This window comes from Ctenopharyngodon idella, chromosome 10 (assembly GCF_019924925.1).
Source record: "Ctenopharyngodon idella isolate HZGC_01 chromosome 10, HZGC01, whole genome shotgun sequence".
Classification (NCBI taxonomy): domain Eukaryota; kingdom Metazoa; phylum Chordata; class Actinopteri; order Cypriniformes; family Xenocyprididae; genus Ctenopharyngodon; species Ctenopharyngodon idella.
In genome coordinates, this window is record NC_067229.1 from 3,393,703 (window position 1) to 3,414,735 (window position 21,033).

At 38.0% G+C, this 21,033-nt stretch overlaps 2 protein-coding genes across 3 annotated transcripts; one reads left to right on the top strand and one right to left on the bottom strand.

Annotated features, from left to right (window-relative positions):
* Positions 1 to 23: 23 nt before the first annotated feature.
* On the bottom strand, positions 24 to 9,658 carry LOC127519835 (uncharacterized). 2 transcript variants are annotated; one of them, XM_051907481.1, is made up of 6 exons: positions 9,096 to 9,658; positions 6,182 to 6,496; positions 4,420 to 4,746; positions 1,916 to 2,029; positions 1,770 to 1,817; positions 24 to 1,585 (listed from the first exon to the last, which is right to left on the bottom strand). In XM_051907481.1, exons 1-6 carry the CDS (start codon positions 9,151 to 9,153, stop codon positions 1,578 to 1,580), a joined length of 870 nt encoding a protein of 289 aa, XP_051763441.1. In that variant the 5' UTR covers positions 9,154 to 9,658; the 3' UTR covers positions 24 to 1,577. The 2 variants fall into 2 exon arrangements, with proteins under 2 accessions (XP_051763441.1, XP_051763440.1); XM_051907480.1 differs by having other exon boundaries at positions 1,770 to 1,820.
* A 100-nt stretch (positions 9,659 to 9,758) lies between these two features.
* LOC127519863 (natural killer cell receptor 2B4-like) lies at positions 9,759 to 13,662 on the top strand. The gene is made up of 4 exons (XM_051907528.1): positions 9,759 to 9,900; positions 10,194 to 10,505; positions 11,802 to 12,083; positions 12,173 to 13,662. The coding sequence occupies exons 1-4, from the start codon at positions 9,852 to 9,854 to the stop codon at positions 12,313 to 12,315; spliced, it is 786 nt and encodes a 261-aa protein (XP_051763488.1). The 5' UTR covers positions 9,759 to 9,851; the 3' UTR covers positions 12,316 to 13,662.
* The last annotated feature ends 7,371 nt before the right edge of the window (positions 13,663 to 21,033 follow it).

Below are 21,033 nucleotides of genomic sequence, written 5' to 3' on the forward strand. Positions count from 1 at the left end.
AAATACGATTATACAAAAATACGTGAATAAAAGTATTAACACTTATTTATTTATTTGTTTACATGTCTTTGTATATTTATTTATGTATTTATATATTTGTCAGCTTCACCCAAAAATGAAAATTCTGTCATTAATTACATTAGTACATGTGAGCAGCACGACGTATGCGTGTAATGCTGACGCAGAAGCCGGCCAATAATGAGCCGCCGTTCTGACGTAAACACAGAAGCAAAGGTATAAGACTTGGTGCTTGCCTTTTAAAAGAAAATGAAGCCCATGATGCATTGTGAGTGGAAAATATCAATATAACATGGGTAGTGTAGTAATTCACAGTGATTGTGTTAGTAAAATACATTTTGTTACTGATAATTAAAGTGGCTTCAATAGAAGCATTGACTAATAACCTGAGAGCTCATGGCTGGTCAGTCTTAAAGGTTTATACACCATTGAATACTGAGTTCATCTTCCTAATAATTGCAAAGCAGTGTTGCAAAAGATTAGCAAGAAGGTTGAATGCTACAAGTAGATTATTTGTGACGTAAATATAAAGTAGAAAAAAATGAAACAGCAGAAGGCAAACAATAACTACGATAAATTGCTTGTGATGGTCCTTATTTGTCACTTTGTATCAATGCACATGCTAAAAGAATAAATGCACTCCAGGTTTATACGCTGCAACTATCAAATCATTAAAACACATAATTTAGGACACATAGACCCTGTTTCCACCTGGCATTAAGAAGCGTTTTGGTCAATCGGATCACAGGTGGACACGTCTAAAACATTTTGAGCTTGTCACTTTCGACCACTTCCAGAGGTAGTTGAAAACGCATTTGACTGGATTGCTTTCATAGTGTAAATGCTCATGTGGTCGAATGATGTTTCGAACAGCCACAAAAGACCGTCTACTCTCCGCCTACTGACTTAATGTGTAAACATTATGGGAAGCGCGCTAGCCAGACGGGATTTAAAATTTGTCAGCTGAAAGCTCAAGTTTGGTTTGAAGATGAAAAATGTACCCAGCACAACGTTCTCTCACCATTCCTGATTTCTAACACACACTCACAGCGTTCGGCCAGTCTTACAACTCTCAGAGCAGAAACAAAAGCTGCTGCTCTCTGTATGTTTTTCTGTGTGTTCATATGTAAATTGCACGAGCTTATTTTGTCCATTAGATCGAAAGACCCTTACATTTACCCACCTATAAACCCTCCCCTCGAAGAAATCAGGACAGAAGTGGTTGAAAGTGGACAAAAGAGATGGGGTCTAAACGGGAATGTGTCTCCCTTGTCTGCTTGTGATCCGACTGAACAAAACCCAGTACCAGGTGGAAACAGAGCCATAGATGATCACATTATCTATGCTTCCAGTAATGGATGATTTACTATTTCCATAATGGGTAAGTGCTCTATCATGTGACCTGCAATGGAATTCATCAAGTTGGAGCATAAAAACAAGCCATTTGAGACTTTAAAAGACTTATAAAAGTAAAAATATGGTTTGCCTATTCACTTCAATGGAAATAATGTTGTGGTACATTCACGTCGATATTGGAATCCTCTCCAATCATTATGTTTTTATCCATCTGTAATAAATCAACAAATCACAGAAGGTAAAGAATGAGAAATGAATAATATGTCATCTATCAGAGAATAAGACACTGTTTGAAATGTTTACTTCCCATTCGGATGATTTTTTTTTTCAGTGCAGGTGCAATAAAACATATCTTGTGATGGAGAGTCAGTTTTCTACAAAGACACGCATCTTACCATTTTCTAGGACTTCATATGGAACTCTGTGCATATTGTTGTCCTTGTCTACTTCGAAAAAAAAAAAAATCACACACACAATTAAATATAAATGTTGCACAATAAAGAGGTTTTCTCTCGTTATATTATCTGTAGGACATACTTACCATTTCTGGAGCTCTTGTAGTGATAGTATATCCCACCAGCAGCAGCTGCACCCACCAGCAGAGCACCAAAAACTGCAGCAAAACTTATTCCTGCTACAGCAGCTGGAGACAGACCTGGATCCGGAACAAAAGAGTCAGATTGATCTATAACAATCACTATCAAAGATATCAGAAGGCCTGAGTGAGTACATGTGAATCTGATTCAGTTTGCACTGTTAAAAATGTTAGTGTGAAATTACAGTATATTCCAGGTTAATAATTGCATGACTTTCACAGTAGGACTTCTCTTGTATAACTGCACTCTCAAAAATGACTGTAAACAAACAATATCATACTGTATTTCTACAGTGCATATGTACTATGAAGGTACCCAGCATGCAGTGCGGCAGGAATAGATTATGCTGTGGAGATTCTTGTTAGTTTTATCTGAGCTGCTGAACTTATTTTTGGTTCACTTTTAGCAGTTTGTTTTGTTTATTACGTAATGTTCAGAATTTATCTTTTTATTATTATTATTTGTTTAGTGTCCTCGTTGTTTTGTATGTTGAGTATTGATGCATTATTAGGTGTTGCTTATAATACAAAAAAATTGTGTTGCAAAATGATGTCGCATCTTTCAAAGATAAATCTCAGCAGCTGCTTTAATATTGTGAAATATCCATCTACAAACAACTATGATCTTCATGCTGAAATAACGCTAAAAATAGTAAAGTTCGAAAGATTTAAAATCAGCCAATTGGCTTATTTTATATTCTAGCTTGTCTTTGTTTTAACAAATGTTTTCATTTGTCACACTTCTGACTTTACTTCAAAACAATTACAGTACTAAACAATATCATTCCTTACAGTGGCATGGATAAAGACAACTTTATCATGTGAATTCTCAGTAAAACAAGAGCAGTATATTACTGTGATGTCAGCATCATTTTGCTGTTGATTAACAGTAATTCATAAGAAAATGACCCAACATGCATACATTTCACTGTAAATTTCTGACTACAGTAATTTATTGTAAAATAATAATACTCTTTAAAGGCACAATATGTAAGATTTTTGGAGTAAAATATCCAAAAACCACTGGAACAGATGTTTCCAAGAATGTTTAAATCTAGAGAAATAAACAAGTTTAACCAGGAAACGGACCGTGTTTCCGTGCGTCGCATATTAGTGACATCATACCTGCATTATATCCGGTTTTATTTTGTAGAAACCATGGAAACACCAAAGACGCTTTAATATTTTACTTTTTATTAGACAGGTGAGCAACTGTTTGGATACATTTATAGACAGAAATCTAATTATTGTTATATAGCGCAACATGTTTATTCTTAATGTTTAAATCTAGTTTTCTTGATTTGTTTGAATCTCGTTTTCTTGATGCATGTTTTCACCAAGTAGCTTACATAGCATAATCAGACGCAGCTTTATTTTTAGTAACAGTAATACAGCATTTTCTCCATCACACAATGTTTTAAAATTAATTGCATGCCATTTATCAACACAAGCCATCCAGCATTTACTCTAAAAATCTTGGGTTATTTTTTCTACCCAAGTGCTGGGTTTTTTGGGTTCTTTTTCCAGTGTTTGGGTAGTTTTTGTTTTACCCAGATCCTGGGTCAGACGTAACAACTCAGGGGTTGAGTTATTTATCGCGGGCTGTTTGCGCCCTCTTCAGGAGAGAGCAGTGCATCTCTGTCAAATTGGTGCATGTCTTCTGTAAAATACAGGTTTGTAAATGTTTTATATACAGGTTTGTGTACTGTATATCATTTACGTGATGGAAACGCCTGATGTCTTGCATAAAATTTTATGATTTTATTTAAAAACGCAGGCAGCGGTCTGAAGTTAGCAGTTCCCCCGCTGAACGCGAGTCATCTCCGGCACGAGATCCAGCGCCGTTTCAAGTGTCTCACAGTCTCATAGCAGCCGCCGAGTGAACGCTCAGAGTAACGTTATAACATCTTTTTCAACATACTCAAATGTATCTAATATGATAAAACAGCACTGATTTTCCCCACATACGCTTGACCGGAAGAAGTGGAAGCGGCAACTGTGGCATAATAATAGTTCATCTGCTGTCAAGCTGTGTGTCGCGTTTGTCTCTCATTAGCAATCGCTCCCGCTCTGCTTCATACTACAGTAACGTTATTAATCTCATCCATGAACATGATTTCTGCCCAAGTCCCGTCCCGATTCTTTTCCACCGGCTGTGAGGTGAAGACCACATCTCCCATGATTCCACGCTCAATTTCGGCGTCATCAAGTTATGCCTCTGTTTTGAATAAGCGACCTCTAGCGGCGAAAAATTACATATTGTGCATTTAATCCTGTAAATTCCTGGCAGTTTTTTTACAGTGTAGATCACATTTCATACAGTGATGTCAAAAGTACTGTTGCTTCAGCACCAAGTAGTCAAATAAAATAAAATAGATGTAACAATACCATTTTTCTTTATATTACACTGTGCGAGTGATTTTCCTTCCATATGACTAAATAAGACTCACCAGTGACAGTAACACTGAAGCTCCTAATGATGCTGAAGCTGTTGCTGATGGTGATCTCTACTTTATATTCTCCAGAGTCTGTGTTTCTGGTGTCCATGATGGTCAGAGATCCAGTCTGATTCACCTTCAGTCTGTCTCTGAATCTCTCTTTACACTGATCATCTGTACAGATCTTACTCTGATCTCCACTGATTTCAGCCATGAGAATGTCATTAAAATACCACGTCATCACATCAAATGGTTTTTTTCCTACAGGAGTCTCTAAAGTGACAGATTCTCCCTTCTTCACTGAGAAAGTCACTTGATCTCCTTCAGCAGCAGAAACACCTGAAACACAAACCAACAATATGAGACAAATCTACAAAATTATTTTCTTGACTGTCAAGTCTGTAAAGCAACGTTTATCCATATGTATTTATTTTACAACTAATTCTATACATTTTGGAATCTAGTGAACTAAAAGAAAATGATAAGGATGACATAATAAATTGATTTACTGTTACATTGCTCAGCGTAAATGAGTACACCCCTTTGAAAAGTAACATTTTAAACAATATCTCAATGAACACAAAAACAATTTCCAAAATGTTGACAAGACTAAGTTTTATATAACATCTGTTTAACTTATAACATGAAAGTAAGGTTAATAATATAACTTTGAGAACAAAATTTTCAGTTTTACTCAAATTAGGGGTATGCATAAATGAGTACACCCCATTGAAAGTCTCTGGAGAAAAGCTAAATTTTAGACTACAAATGTCTAATTTAACAAGAATTCAACCACAGGTGAGTCTAATTATTCATTATACATGAATGGCATGCATGGGTGCCGTCCATGAAAGAAGCCTCTCCTAAAGCCCAGGCACAAAAAAGCCCGCCTAGAGTTTGCCAGGGCCCATGCTGACAAAGATGAAGACTACTGGGACTCTATACTCTGGAGTAGTAGTGTTTTTGGAACTGATGACTTCAAAACTGTATGGCGTCGCAAAGGTGAGGAATACAAAGAAAAATGCATGGTGCCTACAGTGAAACATGGTGGTGTCAGTGTCCTTATGTGTGGCTGCATGAGTGCTGCTGGTGTCGGGGAGCTGCATTTCATTGATGGCATCATGAATTCACAGATGTACTGCTCTATACTGAAAGAGAAGATGCTACCATCACTCCATGCCCTTGGTCGTCGTGCACTTTTCCAACATGACAATGATCCTAAACACACATCTAAGGCCACTGTTGGATTTCTGAAGAAGAACAGGGTGAAAGTGATTCAGTGGCTCCTGATCTGAACCCAATCGAACACCTATGGGGAATTCTGAAGAGACAAGTTGAGCATCACTCTCCATCCAGCATCCAGTTTCTAAAAGAGGTCATTCTTGAAGAATGGAAAAAGATAGATGTTGCAAAATGTCGCCAACTTGTTCATTCCATGCCTAGAAGACTTGGTGCTGTCATTAAAAATCATACAAAGTACTAGATGTAGTAGTTTTTGTTGTGGGGTGTACTCATTTTTGCATCACCCTAATTTGAGTAAAATTGAAAAATGTGTAATCTAAGTTATATTATTAACCTTACTTTCATGTTATAAGTTAAACAGATGTTATTAAACTTAGTCTTGTCAACATTTTGGAAATTGTTTTTGTGTTCAATGTTTACAATGTTACTTTTAAAAGGGGGTGTACTCATCTACGCTGAGCACTGTATAATAAATACATTGATGTGATTGAAACACATATAACCTTCTTTTAATCATTCATTAATGACTCACCACTAACAGAAACACTGAAGATATTTCCACTTCTTCTGCTGAACTTCAGCTGATAAACTCCAGAATTTGTGTTTCTGATGTTTGTGATGGTGAGATCTCCTGTGCGATTGTCCACTTTCAGTTTGTCTCTGAATATCTCTTTACACCATTCATCTGTACAGATATTAGTCTGATTTTCATCAATGTGAGTGATGCGACTGTTATTGAAATACCATTTAATTCTGTCTTGTTTGTTTCTTGTAATATTAGTGTATAAAGTGACTGAATCTCCCTCTATCACAGACACTGACACTTCATCTGTGCCATCAGACTTGCCTGGAGAAGAAATGAACAGTTAATTATAAATCTCTTTTTAGATCGAAGGACAATAGAAAAAAGAAAAAAAAAACAAGAGGAAAGAACTGTGAATGTTTTTTTTTTCTATAGATCATATAGGTTGTGGTTAGAGAAATGTCTGAATTCATAATGTAACACATGGAAACAAACAGCAGAAATAAAACTTTCACACATCAGGTACAGTATATGCATTATACAAGTGATTGGATATTTTTACAGAGCCCTGATGAATACTATCCCTACAAAGCCATGGAAAAATACTACAATTACATACTACAATTTTCCACCAAATTACGACTTAATACCGTTTTGTGTTTGTATTCAAAATACTGCTTTTATTTTTCAATGCCTTCAGTTTTGCATGCATTTGTAGGACCCGCATGGGTCAGTATTATATAGGTTGACCACACGTCCTCTTTATTCTCTGAAATGCTTAATCTTTGTTTTTCTATTGATGTTCTCTCTACAGGTACTCTCAGTACTCTCAGGTTCTGTTCCAGGGTCAGTTTACTTCAGAGGTATCAGCACATGTGTGCCCTATTGATGAGGCTCCATTGCAGTGTTGCCAAGTCGGTGTTTTCCCACGGAATTGGGCTACTTTTAATTTGTTTCCAAGGGTTTATTTTTTTTTGTCTGCAGGTTGATTTCCACCTCCGTACATAGTTTTTTTGGCGCTCCAACACCCCCAAAACACCGCCCAGGGGTGCATTTCCCGTACAACGACGTAACTCGCTGCTTTACTACTATAGTACGATGCATCTTGAACAAATCAACTAGCTAGTCACAACTGTTTCCCGAAACCGTATTGTCGCAAACCTGTCGTTTAGCCACGTTGGTGAATGACGTCACACAGGTGGTGGATAATTGTTTAAATGAATCAGTTTGAGATCGAACTAATGCTAGAAACTATGCTTTTAAGAAACTAACACAGCTGGAGAGCTGTCGTTCCAACCACACAAGTTTGCGATGCAGTTTGTGAATGTTCGTTTGAACTATGGTTTCGCGAAACACCAAATCGTTAAACTATGTTAGCAACGACGGAACTTGCGATGTTAGTTGGCTAACGATGCTTTTGGGAAATGCACCCCAGATGTACAAATTCAGTGGATAATTTGGTCACCTGACTGAGAAAATTGCATTTGGCAATTTTTGGGCTAATTTTGTTGCACAGACCTGGCAACCCTGCTACAGTGGGCGTGACATACATTTCCAACATATAATGGAATATATATATATATATATATATATATATATATATATACACTTTAACCATTCCTAAAGGTGCTCTATGTAAGTTTTTGACTGTACTAAAGCATAAAAATACCATAATATGTTTGCAGATATTTATTAAACATGCTAAGTTCACATACTTGTTTCTCTGAAAACTCATTGCTACAGCCAGTTATTTTACTTTCAAATTTGCGTTCCGTGTCGGAATTTCTGTTTTTGTTTTGGTCTGTGCCGAATAGTACTTCGCCACCCCAGGTTGCCAGTTGGCGGAAAACACATGCATCGAATTGCAGCCATGGAAGCCAGCAAACAAACTGGGTCAGAGATCGCAGATTCTACCCGACCTAAAAAGCCTCAGCATCCATCTAAAAATCTATATGATCGGGAGCATATTAAAACGCGATATCAAGTCATCATAAATCAATAAATCGACTAATTATCTTACAGTGTGCAAGTCTCCTCCTGTCTCCACACTGGCAACCTGCGTGAGCGTCGAGTCTGAGGAGGAGGGGGCGGGGCAAACAATATTTTGAATTTGGACTGCAGTACCCATTTCAACCACTAGCTGTCATTCTTACACAAAGCACCTTTAAATTATAGACATGATGTAAACTTTGGATGTAATTTTTTGTTTTGCCACTCAGAGAGATGTGTTGTTATGCAGTTAATTTGATAGAGGGAAACAAGATATATTAATTTCAGTATTATTTCTTCTTCCGACATTCTTCTTTAAACACAATAAGTATCAGTTGTTTGCTTGCTGTTTTCTCATTTTGTTGTGTTTAATTTGTTGTTGACAAGAAGCGCGTAGCACATAACTGACATATCTTAGCAACCACATATTCTTTTTTTTTTTTTTTTTTTTTTTTTTTTTTTTTTTTACCCCTAAGCGAAGAACTAAAAGAACTTTGCCGTGAATATAACAAATCCAGTACGTTACTCTACTTTTCAGTCATTACCATCAACAATAGGAATACAATAGGAAAATAAGCCAAAACAGACATTTTAGGGAATTTAGAAATCCAAGTCAGGACGGAAAAAGAGGACGTTCGTTCACCCTAGTTGTACAGCTAGTTTAGAGACATTGGAAATTATACTTTAAGATCCATTTGTAACGATTGTTGTCTTCAGCGTAGCCTATACGCATGATCCCACACAACCCGCATTACAGGCCGGAGACGCTGGATCGAATCCCGCTCGGAGCGGAGAGAGGATCGGAAGGGTTACATATTCAGCGCATAGTGGTGTGAGCCAGTTCTCCAGATAAATGTGCCTAAAACTATTTAGTCATTGTTTTTTTTTTATCGTTGACAGGAAGATGAATTGTAACAACAAGTAAGTGTCTTACCGTGAACGATGAGTGCAAACACTGCGAACACACAAACAATAACCTTATTTTTCAGCATGTCTGCAACAATAGCCGCCGTGGAGCCGTTTCACTTTTTCAGAAACGGAAGGAGTCATTGTTGGAAAACTTTCTTTTTAACTTCAAAATACAAACTACTCAACAGTAAAAAGTTGAGAAAAATGCCATTATAAAACATTCAAAGAAATATACAAAGTTTATGACCAGCAGTTTCCATAAACATTATGTGTTAGCTTATATAAATTAAAGATTTTAACTATTTTTTTTTTTACTTTTTGCTTTAATTATTTTTACATAGCCTAGTTTTACCATCTCAGAATAACGTAATTAAATAATTCAAAATTAGGTTTACTTTCCGACCATTTCAAGAAAGAATCTCCCAAAAAACAAAGTTACCATAAAAATAAGACTGTCATTTTGTGGAAAGTATAGAATAAAATATTAAAAATATTTAATAGAATTTTCTTTAATGGTGAGATTAGAATCCGTTTTAACAGGGTATTCTTCTAATCATTTTTAAAAGTTACCTCCTTTTATCTTTGGGATATCTATTTTATAATGTGAGATGGGAAACTGTTTTGTGTGTGTGTGTGTGTGTGTGTGTGTGTGTGTGTGTGTGTGTGTGTGTGAACTAGGAGGGTCTTCAAACTGTTGTGGGAGGAGTCACACACACCCGATTAATAGTTCCGCTGAAATCAGTTTATTTTAGCAGATAGTCTCACTGAACCGCTGAAGAAAATGTTTCACATGTTCGTTCTGTTCTGTTTGTGCTGGTGCCGTCTGACTGGTAAGTTAATTTATTTTTATGGCTTAATGTCATAACAGGCTGTGATGACTTTCATTTGCAGTTCTTCACTAATTAATAAAATCAAATTCATCTGAAGCAATCTGTGAAATATGTATATATAGCCTATATATTTTAAGAAAATACCAAAGTTAAGAAAGAAGGAAATTGCAGCAATCGGACAACTAAAGTAATGCAAAAAAATTTGTCTGGATGTTCTTCACATTTATACATTATAAATTGCAACTGACTTAAGGCTTTGAAAACCTTAATCTGTGTAAAATCATGTTCTCCAGGTGTGTTTGGTGATTCAGTGTCAGTGATGGAGGGAGATTCTGTCACTCTAAACTCTGATGTTACTGAAATACATAAAGACGACGAGATACTGTGGAAATTTGGAGCTGAAAACTCTCTCATAGCTGAAATCATTGGTGGAAGCTTCTCCACATCTGTTGTTCCTGATGGGAGATTCAGAGACAGACTGAAGCTGGACGATCAAACTGGATCTCTGACCATCACAAACATCACAACTGAACATGCTGGAGTTTATCAACTAGAGATAAGGGGAGCGAAACTGTCATCAAACACATTCAATGTTTCTGTCTATGGTGAGTATTGAGGTTATGTAAGTAAGGAATAATTGATGACGGTCTGTTGAAAATATACGCTTATATTATGGTTACCACCAGTGTTGGGGGTAACACATTAGTAACGCAAGTTACGCAATCAGATTACTTTTTTCAAGTAACTAGTAAAGTAATCCATTACTTTTAAATTTACAACAAAACATCTGAGTTACTTTTTCAAATAATTAATGCAAGTTACTTTGTTTTCTATTTATTGATGCTATCGGATAGCATACTATTAGTTATCAATGCAGTTATTAAGCATATGTGGATTACCTGAGTCTGTGCATCTCTCAACAGTGTTCGGCAGTGTCTCTACTAATAGCGAAACTGTTAAGGTGATGATACACGGGGCAACTTTTTAAGCTATGTTGCCGAGCAATGTTGCTTGGGCACTTTCCCATTGAGAATGGGCAACAAATGTATATTTGGATACTTTAGATCGGTCGTGGGCAATTTTTTGAGATCCTCTAATCAGAATGCTAGCAGTCGATCATGAGGCCGGCTTGGAGATTTCAGAAAAAAATCAAACAAGATGGCGGCCTCTCAGCGGCAGGGGAGCGAAGGAGCGTGAACTTAAATATTTTTACGTTGGTAAGTTGTCATGTTAACCTAAAACAGGGAATTTACCTCATTTAATGCTTAAAATACCAACAGGTGTCCAATTTAATGTATGTAGGCTGTAATTTAGCCATCGCATTCTGTTAAATGTTTGCAGTGGCGTAGGCTGTAGGGAGTATGGCACCTGAAGCTTTTGACGCGATCAACCCGGGTTTGAATCCGCCTTTTGCTCAAACTCGCTCTTCTCCCTCGTCCCATCACAAATCAGATAGGAAAGGCATTTATAGTTAATAAAAATAAAGAAAATATTTGAAAAGTTGAAATAAAGCGCCTAACAAGTGTTTAATAATAAAGTATTTATTGGGTTGGCAATAGATTTGCTCCTCTCTGATTAGTTGCTGCCAACTGTCAACAGTGCCATTATAACCTCGCTAGTGAGAAATGTCATGTTGCTTTTAATTTAATTTAATTTGTTTTGGGCTGTAAGGAACTTTGAAATAATTGAAATCATTTGGTGAAGTGATATGGAACTATAATACAGTCAAGACCTGCCTGGGACTACTTTAGCTGTGTGTTTTTCTGTAATTGCACGCCTTAGAAAGTTCGGCAGCCAGTCAGATTCAAGCATTCAACAGCCACTTATAATTATAACTATCTTACTTTCTAAATAATAGGCATTGTTCTTCATATTTCTGTTTATTCTGTCATGTTTTCCAGCTCGTCTGCCTGTTCCTGTCATCAGCAGAGACTGTTCATCATCATCATCATCAAATTGTTCATTGTTGTGTTCAGCTCTGAATGTGAGTCATGTGACTCTCTCCTGGTACAAAGGAAACAGTTTATTGTCCAGCATCAGTGTGTCTGATCTCAGCATCAGTCTCTCTCTACCTCTGGAGGTGGAATATCAGGATAACAACACCTACAGCTGTGTGCTGAACAATCCCATCAGCCACCAGACTCAACATCTGGACATCACTCAACTCTGTCACACATGTTCAGGTACGGCAGTGATGATATTAGTTGATGTCAGCGCTGATATTAGTGTTTATTGACTGATCTGATCTCAGTTTGATGTTTTTACTCCTCAGCCTCTGTCCACTGTTGTGGTCCTACTGAAGCTGTGATCCGATTGGTCCTCTCTGCTCTGGTGGGTGTGGCTACTGTCGCTGTTCTGCTTTATGACATCAGATCCACATCAGGTTTAAAGAAGAAAACAGAACAGATATCATAAATATTGTCATAACTTGGAGTTTTTAAATGTAAATATGAATATAAGCAAAGATTTAAATTCAAATATAGCGCCTCACTGTGGCCAAACTAAAACAGTAACTATGTAGCCTGGTTATTTCTAAAACTAACTTTAAAAACAAACAACTTTCTATTATTATGTTGTATATTTTTAGTTTTCAATTAGAATGTTTTAAAGCTACAGAATGAATGAAAATATGTGAAAAGGTTACCAGCAGGAGGAACAAAGATGGGCGAACTAAAGCCTTGAACAGACAGGATGACTCTGCTGGATAATTCATATTCATACATAATTCACAAACTGAAAATGAAGTAATACAGTATTAATAGTCTCCTCCCAACAACAGAATGGAAATCGATTGTGTATTCTAATACAAGCTATTTAAGATGTTTTCTGAATGTTGTCTTACTTGGGTCTTTAATTTTTATAGAATTTATATTTGTTTTCATCTGTGTAATTTGTTTTACATTGTACTATGTTTTCTCTCTCTCTCTCTTTTTATCTAGTTTAATGGTTTTATTCTGATCAAATTAATTATTATTTTGTATACCAGTGTGGCAATCTGAAGAACCCAAATTATGCAAATATTCACAATGTAACATTCAATTGCTAAAATAATATATAAGCATAAATATACCTATATATATATATATATATATATATATATATACATTTTATGTAAGCATAGATTTGTGCTACATTTATGTCTTAATATCCACATAAAAAAAGCAACCTTTACTTGCACAAAAATGGGTTTGACGTACCACTGCAACAGGAAGGTTGTCATGATGACTGGTGTTACACCAAAGACCATTGAGTTTGATCATCACAGGATTTGGTGTAAAACCCGGCATAGCACTATACTGTACAAAAGACTGACTGAGCTGTGTAACTTTTCCATGTTTGGTTGACTACATTTTAGTTTGATGATGAACAGGCTACATGTCAAGTTAGCAGTACTAGAACTGATGTTGTGTGTGTGTGTGTGTGTGTGTGTGTGTGTGTGTGCATATTTGTGCGCTTTTGCATTCTTGATGTTAATTCATCATACAGGCCTATAGGTAGCACCTCTCAGATGATAAAAAACATGACTTATGTTCCATAAAATATGGGTAATCACATCTTGATATATGTCAGTGCCATTGTTTTGTCTCAAGATGTCTCATTCACTAGTATTTATTTTTGGCAGGATGTTTTCTAGTTTTATGTTCTAGCACCATTTTCTTCACAATGCATTCAGATTACATGTCATTATTTAACAAGATGATGGCCATTATTCTGATGGTGTAAATTCAAATAAAAATTTTACATAAAACTTGAGCAATAACATCAACAGAATGATAGTACACATTTAATTTTGTGATATTAGCAGCAAACTGATGTTTTTGGTGTATTTTACAGTATTGCATTCAAAAGACTCAAACCACATACGGCCTCATTTTTAGATCTGGAACGTGGTTTCATCTGTTGGGTAGAGAACATGTGCATGAAAATGTGTTTTATCACTGGACGTTTGTGGTTAATGTGCATTTGCGTTTGTATGTCTTAAGGTGTGTGTGTTCTTGTAAAACATCTGGGGTTGAAAGGACTTGCACAATTTAACTTCCACTTTATGAGGAACAGTTTTACCTAAAAATAACCCAGCAGACACAGTATGTCAATGTAATGTCAGGAAGGCGTTGACCAAATCCAACATCGGAATAAGTGCTGCACTGTTTAAAAAAAAAAAAAAAAAAAAAATTAAAAAAGGGGGTGAAATGCATGGCAGCATATTAAATCTCTCAAGAGCTCACCAGAGAAGGATTAAACAACTCCACAAACAGCATTACCAGATTCACTTATTACTAACCAGATTGACTTTATTTCTGTCATACATCTACTGAAGTTCTTATTGTTTACTTTAGTTGGACAGTTTGATGACTTTTTAACATTAGTTCTTCTCTGGCTGCTGTAACTGTTTGTTATGGCAACAAAAGCAAGAGAAAATGTGGTCAGATGATGTTGGCTACTTGATCTAGAATCTAATCTATTGATACGTTATCATTTTGTATTAAGTATAGCAAGCCTGTAATTCTACAATATGAAAACCAGCAGTGTTTTAAAGATAAAAAAACATTGTAAACCAAACATTTTGAACTCCAACATCTATGAATCCCAACAATGGTGATGTGCTTAATGCTGCAATGCATTCTGGGGGCCATAGATGAGTTTTTTATGATGCACCCACAATGCATTGCAACGTGAAGCACATCACTGTTCTTGAGATTCACTTTCTGATTCTTCACTGTTTGCGTATATCTTTAAAAGTTTTTGGTGCACATACATTAAAACACTGCTGGACAGATATCATCAGACTATTATAATCAATAATTTGAAAATAATATAACATCTATATAATCAAAAAATAGATTCTAAATATGATCAGTTCATCAGACCACTACATGATGATAATATCTTTATCATCATAACCAACATCATCTGATCACATGCAGTTCTTGCCACACCAAACATAATTACAGCAGCCAGAGAAAAACTAATTTCCAAAATCCAAGAGTCAAACTGCCCAACTAAAGAAAACACTCATCACCATAATGGTGACTTCAAACTAAACATTTTCAACCAAACATCATCTAAATCTCTTTCAATTCTCAATAAGAACTTCTGTAGTCGTCTGACAGAAATAAAGTCAGTCTGGTTAGTAATAAGTGAAGCTGCTAATGCTGTTTGTGGAGTTGTTTTATCCTCCTCTGCTGAGATCTTGAGAGATTAAATATTTTCTTCAGTTGATTTCATCTAAGACTGTGGCTGAAGTCAGTTGTAACGGTCTTCAACCATTATTTCCATTAATGGTACATGTTTGGAACCCTGCATTAAACCATTTTTTTTTTTTTTTTTTAAATTGCGATTATTCCAACCAAAATTCCAACCAATCCTGTTCCTGGAGTGTGACTGTTCTGTAGAGTTTAGCTCCAACCCCAATAAACACACCTGAACCAGCTAATCAAGGTCTACTAGGCATACTAGAAACTTCCAGGAAGGGGTGTTGAGGCAAGTTGGAATTAAACTCTGCAGGACAGTGGCCCTCTGGGACCGAGAGTATATTTTTGTCAAAATGTTTGACAAAAATATACTCTCTGTGAGATCTTTTATTCATGCTGTGACCCTGTAGATAAGAACTGTTTCAACAGAAGTTGCTCTTGCAACATTTACGTTAAGCAACATTTCTGAGAAGTTTCCACTATTCTTATCTTTTTTTGTGAAGAACATATCATGTTGATCTGTTAATGATGCACAATCATTTTTTTTTTTAAAAAAAGGGAATAATTAAAAAATATATATGCATTGTGATGCAAATGCAACAATTTAAAGCAAGTTGTAATTATGCAGTAATAATTTACTGAAAATCATGTCTATCATGCATAAGTGATGATTTCTTTTGTTTTCATCCATTTTGGCAAGCTGCTAACTAAAAAGCAAGCGTGCCCTCACTTTTTCTTGCGTAACGACACTTCTCACATGTTGCTGGTACCAGGGGCGTCACTAGACCCTTTTTCTACACAGCTCCCTTTAAAGGGAACCCCGGGTATTAAGACTCGTATGGCTTAATATAACGTAAATGATGTATCTTACTGAAATATGTAGTAGAAACCCATGAAAGATTTACGTTATTTAAAAAATACATGACATATTTGGACAATGGGGGCGCCATTTTGTTTAGGTGCACAGTGAATTCTACTTCGATGACGTCAAATGGTTGCACTCGGTGAGCTACTGATGCTGCCCTGTTGCTATTTTTACTGCGACACAACTCAGAATATAATATACAATGGCAATTTTCAGTTGATGGGCAACAAAAGAAGCGATGTAAGTCAGCACTGCTTTACTAGCAATAAGAGGAGAAAAGAATGGTTTTAAATAACGTAAATCTTCCATGGGTTTTCTACTACATATTTCAGTAAGAGACATCATTTATGTTATATTAAGCCATACAAGTCTTTATACCAGGGGTTCCCTTTAAAAAATGCGATTAGCTCCGTAATTCATGATCGCCTCAGTCCCCTTTAAACCTCATATTAAAACAGCGCAGGCTTCGGGTCCTCTCCGTCTTTTTTACTCAGCGTCATTCAGCGTGTTTCTCAGTCTGCAGTGGCGTGGCACCATCGGCAGGAGCAGAGGACGTGTGAAGCTGATCTGTGTGTTTATCAATATTGTTATGATATCTGCATCTGCAGTTCTTTGTCATAAGCAATACGAGACAGTTTCCCATCCACTGTAAAGTTTTTGCTGCGTTTACCCTCTCATCACACCACAGTTGTTTTCCTCCAGCGAAAACGGAACGTGAAGACATACTTTAGAAAATGTTATTTTCATTTGAAAATGTAATTTTTAAATTAAAATGTATTATTGTGGATTATTAACATCATGCACAGAAATGATTAAAGACTATCACAATGTAAAAATAATTTGTTGGTTTAACTTAAAGTAGTCTAGCCCGGTTGCCTTATAATTTTGAGTTCATTTAAACTACAAATTTGAGTTGATACAAAGAAAGAGATAAGCAGTTTAAATCAGTGCAGTGACAGACTGTCACTGACACACACTACTAAACAGTGACCCAGCAGCTGATTTTGACATTTATAAGCCTTAGCGTAAAGGGATTTGTGGTTTTGATTTTACTTTGAATTATAGAAGTGGCAAAGAGATTTAAAAAAATCAACAGGTTCATGATTAATATGAATAATAGATAATTCTAAAGAAAAGATCATGGTAACCCACTTGTAATGAATCAGGTATTACCAAATCCTTCAGAAGCAATTACTAATTATTTAGAAAAGTATTCCAACGTTAAAAGCATGACAACTCGCCAGTAATGACTGACGTCATTGTAAGCTTTTGTAAGCATAGTAATCCCTTCTGATGGATTTGGTAACACTTGAGTCATTACTGGTGAGTTTCCATGATCTTCACTTTAGAATACTGTAGAGTTATTGCTATCCAAAACCTTACAAAAAGCTCAAAAGTTTACAATGAGTTCAGTCATTACTAGAGAGTTATCATGTTTTTCGCTTTAGTATACTGATCCAAATAATTAGTAGTTCCTTCTGAAAGATTTGTTGATTCATTACTAGTGGGTTACCATGATTTTCACTTTTGAATTAATTATATATTATGCATTATTCACATTATGAACCTATTGAAGTTAGTCCTCTGGGAGGTAGGTTATAAAAAATAGTAGTTACTGTTTAGCTAATCGAGAATTACCACATTCAACTGAGCTCTATTACTTTCTAATTCTTTAATCAGAGTTTCTTGTTAGTTAATAGTAGCAAGTATGTTAATATAATATCTAACCTAATCAATTTGATTCAGACATGATAATTTTATTTTTTGTTTACGTTACCACATTTTTGATACAATTTTTTCAGTGTACTTTTTTTTTTTTTTGGTCAAGCAAAATAAAATTAAGTGGAAAAAAAAATGATTTAATTTCACCTAATCAGCTTCACTTTACACCAACAAACAGAATTTTGATGGGTTAGATCAGGACCGTTGGTGAAGACAGTTGAAAGGTAGGACATTTTTACTCGAGGTTGCATATTAAAAAAAAAGAATGGTTAGCACGTTTATTTGTAGGTAATGTGGGTCATGTGACAACACTGTAGCATACTACTCTGAAACATTATTTGTTGCATATTGTATTCTATTTCACACACTATTCTTAAAAAGTATGCAGTGAGTGAGAGTGTCATTCCACACAGCCTCACACTTCTCAGCAGTAGTCATAATATCACAAGTGAGGCTCCCGCACTTCCTCCCCCGCACCACCGGAGGGAGCCTTCACCGGAATACTGAGACTATCATTCAGACTACATTTCCCATAGGCCCTCATTCCTGGGACTGATTGCGCACACACCCGCATCACATCACACTCACACTATTTAAGCAGCACGCACACACACACACACTGCGAAGTCTTGATTTGCCCCGGTGATCATTTCTAAGTGTTTTCTGTGGATTGTTTATACTGTTGCCGATTGGACTGTTTATCTCCTGTGATTCTCTGCTGCCTGCCTTGATCCTTGCCTGGTTACTGGACTGTGTTTGTTTGCTGCCTGCCCTGATCTCTGCCTGCTTCCTGATACCGTTTGTCTGCCGCCTGCCTCGACCATTGCCTGTCCCCGTTTACGTCTCTGCCTCTGCCCTTACCTGTGTATATACTATTCTTAATAAAAGCTGCAAATGGATCCCCATTCTGTTGACCCATCATTACAGAAGACTTCGCCTACTAGCGATCCAGCAGCTATCATGCAGCTCACCACTGAGCTATCTGCCCAGGCCAACCAGCTCGCGGTTCACCACCATCAGTTGAATCGACTAACTTCACTTACCGAGGAGCTGGTAAAGACTCTACAGGGCCTTCGGTTCAGGCCTCCCGAAGTCGCCACCTCGCCGCCCGCGGCTCCCGACACCCAGGCCTTCACTCCCGCTCCTGCGGTGAATCCGCGACTCGCCTTTCCAGAAAAGTTTGATGGCAACCCAGCTAAATGTAAGGGATTTCTGCTTCAATGCTCACTCTTTGTTAACCAACAGCCTGCTCTGTATCCCTCCGATTCCAGTCGGATATCCTTCGTTTGCTCGCTGCTGTCTGGTAAAGCGCTGGATTGGGCCACGGCAGTGTGGGGAGAGGATGGCTCCGCGTTTCCCACATTCTCCGCATTTCTTCGAAAGTTCAAAGAGGTTTTCGAACATCCCGCGGGAGGTAAAAGCGCTGGTGATCAACTGCTGTCGCTGTGCCAGGGCAAAACCACCGCTGCTGAGTATGCTCTCACATTCCGAACTCTAGCAGCTCAAACAAACTGGGTCGACGATACATTGAAGTTGCTGTTTCGCAAAGGTCTGTCCCTAGAACTACAAGCCGAACTAGCCTGCCGCGACGAGGGAAGAACGCTTAGCGAATTCATAGAACTGGCCATCCAAATTGACAATTTACTGCGCTCTCGACGTCCGATCCGAGGGGCCACTTCCCAAACCTTAACCAACCCCACTCCAGAACCCATGCAGCTCGGCTACACTCCGCTGCACCCAGAAGAAAGAGAAAGAAGAAGACAACTCCACCTGTGTCTGTACTGCGGCCAAGCCGGTCACATCAAAATCAATTGTCCCATCCGGCCAAGTCCCTCTAACCCGAAAGCGGTGAGTTTCCAGCAATCCACCAACTATTCAGCTAGCAGTTTCAAAATACCAGTTCATGTGACTGTTAACAACCAGCGCATCTCCACTCAGGCGCTCATTGACTCTGGGGCTACAGGCAACTTTATGTCAAATACTTTCGTTCAAGAGCACAACATCACTCTAACTGCTTGTGATTCTCAATTGACAGTGGAGGCGCTAGATGGTCGGCCCATCGGAGAGGGGAAAGTCGCTCACATTACTGCTGAGGTTGTTCTGCAAGTAGGAGTATTACACCATGAACCCATCAGATTTTACGTCATCCATTCACCCAACAACCCAGTCATCCTTGGTCTCCCGTGGCTCAGGATCCACAACCCACATATTTCCTGGAAGGAGGGACAGATTATTCAATGGGATCCATCCTGTCATGAACTTTGTCTGAAACAAGTCACCCCATTACCAGTTCAAACTGTATCAGTCCACACCGTTAACTCCGAGTCCCACATCCCTGTCGAGTATGCTGACCTGGCAATCGCTTTCAGTAAGAGCAAAGCCACAGAGCTACCCCCACATCGATCCAGTGACTGTGCCATTGATCTACTACCAGGTACCACGCCACCCAAGGGGAGAATATTCCCTTTATCCCAACCTGAATCTGCTGCTATGAGAAAATTCATTGAAGAGGAGCTAGCCAAAGGTTTCATCCGGCCCTCAATGTCACCAGCGGCATCAGGCTTCTTCTTTGTCAAGAAGAAGGACGGTAGCCTCAGACCCTGCATTGACTACCGCGGACTTAATGATATCACCGTTAAATTTCGTTACCCTTTGCCCCTGGTTCCAGCAGCTCTGGAGCAGTTACGGCAGGCTAAATACTTTACCAAGCTGGATCTTCGCTGTGCCTATAATCTGATACGCATCAGAGAGGGGGACGAATGGAAAACTGCCTTTTCCACCGCCACTGGCCACTACGAGACCCTTGTGATGCCGTTCGGGCTGGCCAACAGTCCCTCCGTGTTCCAGTCCTTCATCAACGATGTCTTCCGGGACATGCTCAACCGCTGGGTCGTAGTTTACATAGATGACATTCTCATCTATTCCAGCACGTTTGAGGAACACATCCAACACGTCCGGGCTGTGCTGCAACGCCTCATTCAACACCAACTCTACGCCAAGGCCGAGAAATGTGAGTTTCACCGCACATCCACGTCATTCTTGGGGTATGTTATCAGTCACGAGGGAGTGGCTATGGACGACAGCAAGGTGAGAGCAGTTCTCGAATGGCCACGACCACGAACACTGAAAGAACTGCAACGATTCCTGGGGTTCGCTAATTTCTACAGGCGGTTTATAAGGAACTTCAGTGGCATTGCAGCACCTCTAACCTCCATGACCAAACGACAATCCACCCGTCTCACCTGGTCCAATGAGGCGATACAAGCCTTCCAGGAATTAAAGGAACGTTTCACCACTGCTCCCATTCTCCGTCACCCAGACCCAGAGCTCCCCTTCATCGTAGAGGTTGACGCA

What these genes read in the sequence shown, in the direction of transcription:
- LOC127519835 (XM_051907480.1), bottom strand. Translation starts at nt 9,153, where the DNA reads ATGCTGAAAAATAAGGTTATTGTTTGTGTGTTCGCAGTGTTTGCACTC. An exon ending in CTTCAGTGTTTCTGTTAGTG is followed by an intron (nt 4,747 to 6,181) that starts GTGAGTCATTAA and finishes TTTGTGTTTCAG; the next exon opens with GTGTTTCTGCTGCTGAAGGA. An exon ending in CTTCAGTGTTACTGTCACTG is followed by an intron (nt 2,030 to 4,419) that starts GTGAGTCTTATT and finishes TTCCGGATCCAG; the next exon opens with GTCTGTCTCCAGCTGCTGTA.
- LOC127519863 (XM_051907528.1), top strand. Translation starts at nt 9,852, where the DNA reads ATGTTTCACATGTTCGTTCTGTTCTGTTTGTGCTGGTGCCGTCTGACT. An exon ending in GTGCTGGTGCCGTCTGACTG is followed by an intron (nt 9,901 to 10,193) that starts GTAAGTTAATTT and finishes CATGTTCTCCAG; the next exon opens with GTGTGTTTGGTGATTCAGTG. An exon ending in ATTCAATGTTTCTGTCTATG is followed by an intron (nt 10,506 to 11,801) that starts GTGAGTATTGAG and finishes CATGTTTTCCAG; the next exon opens with CTCGTCTGCCTGTTCCTGTC.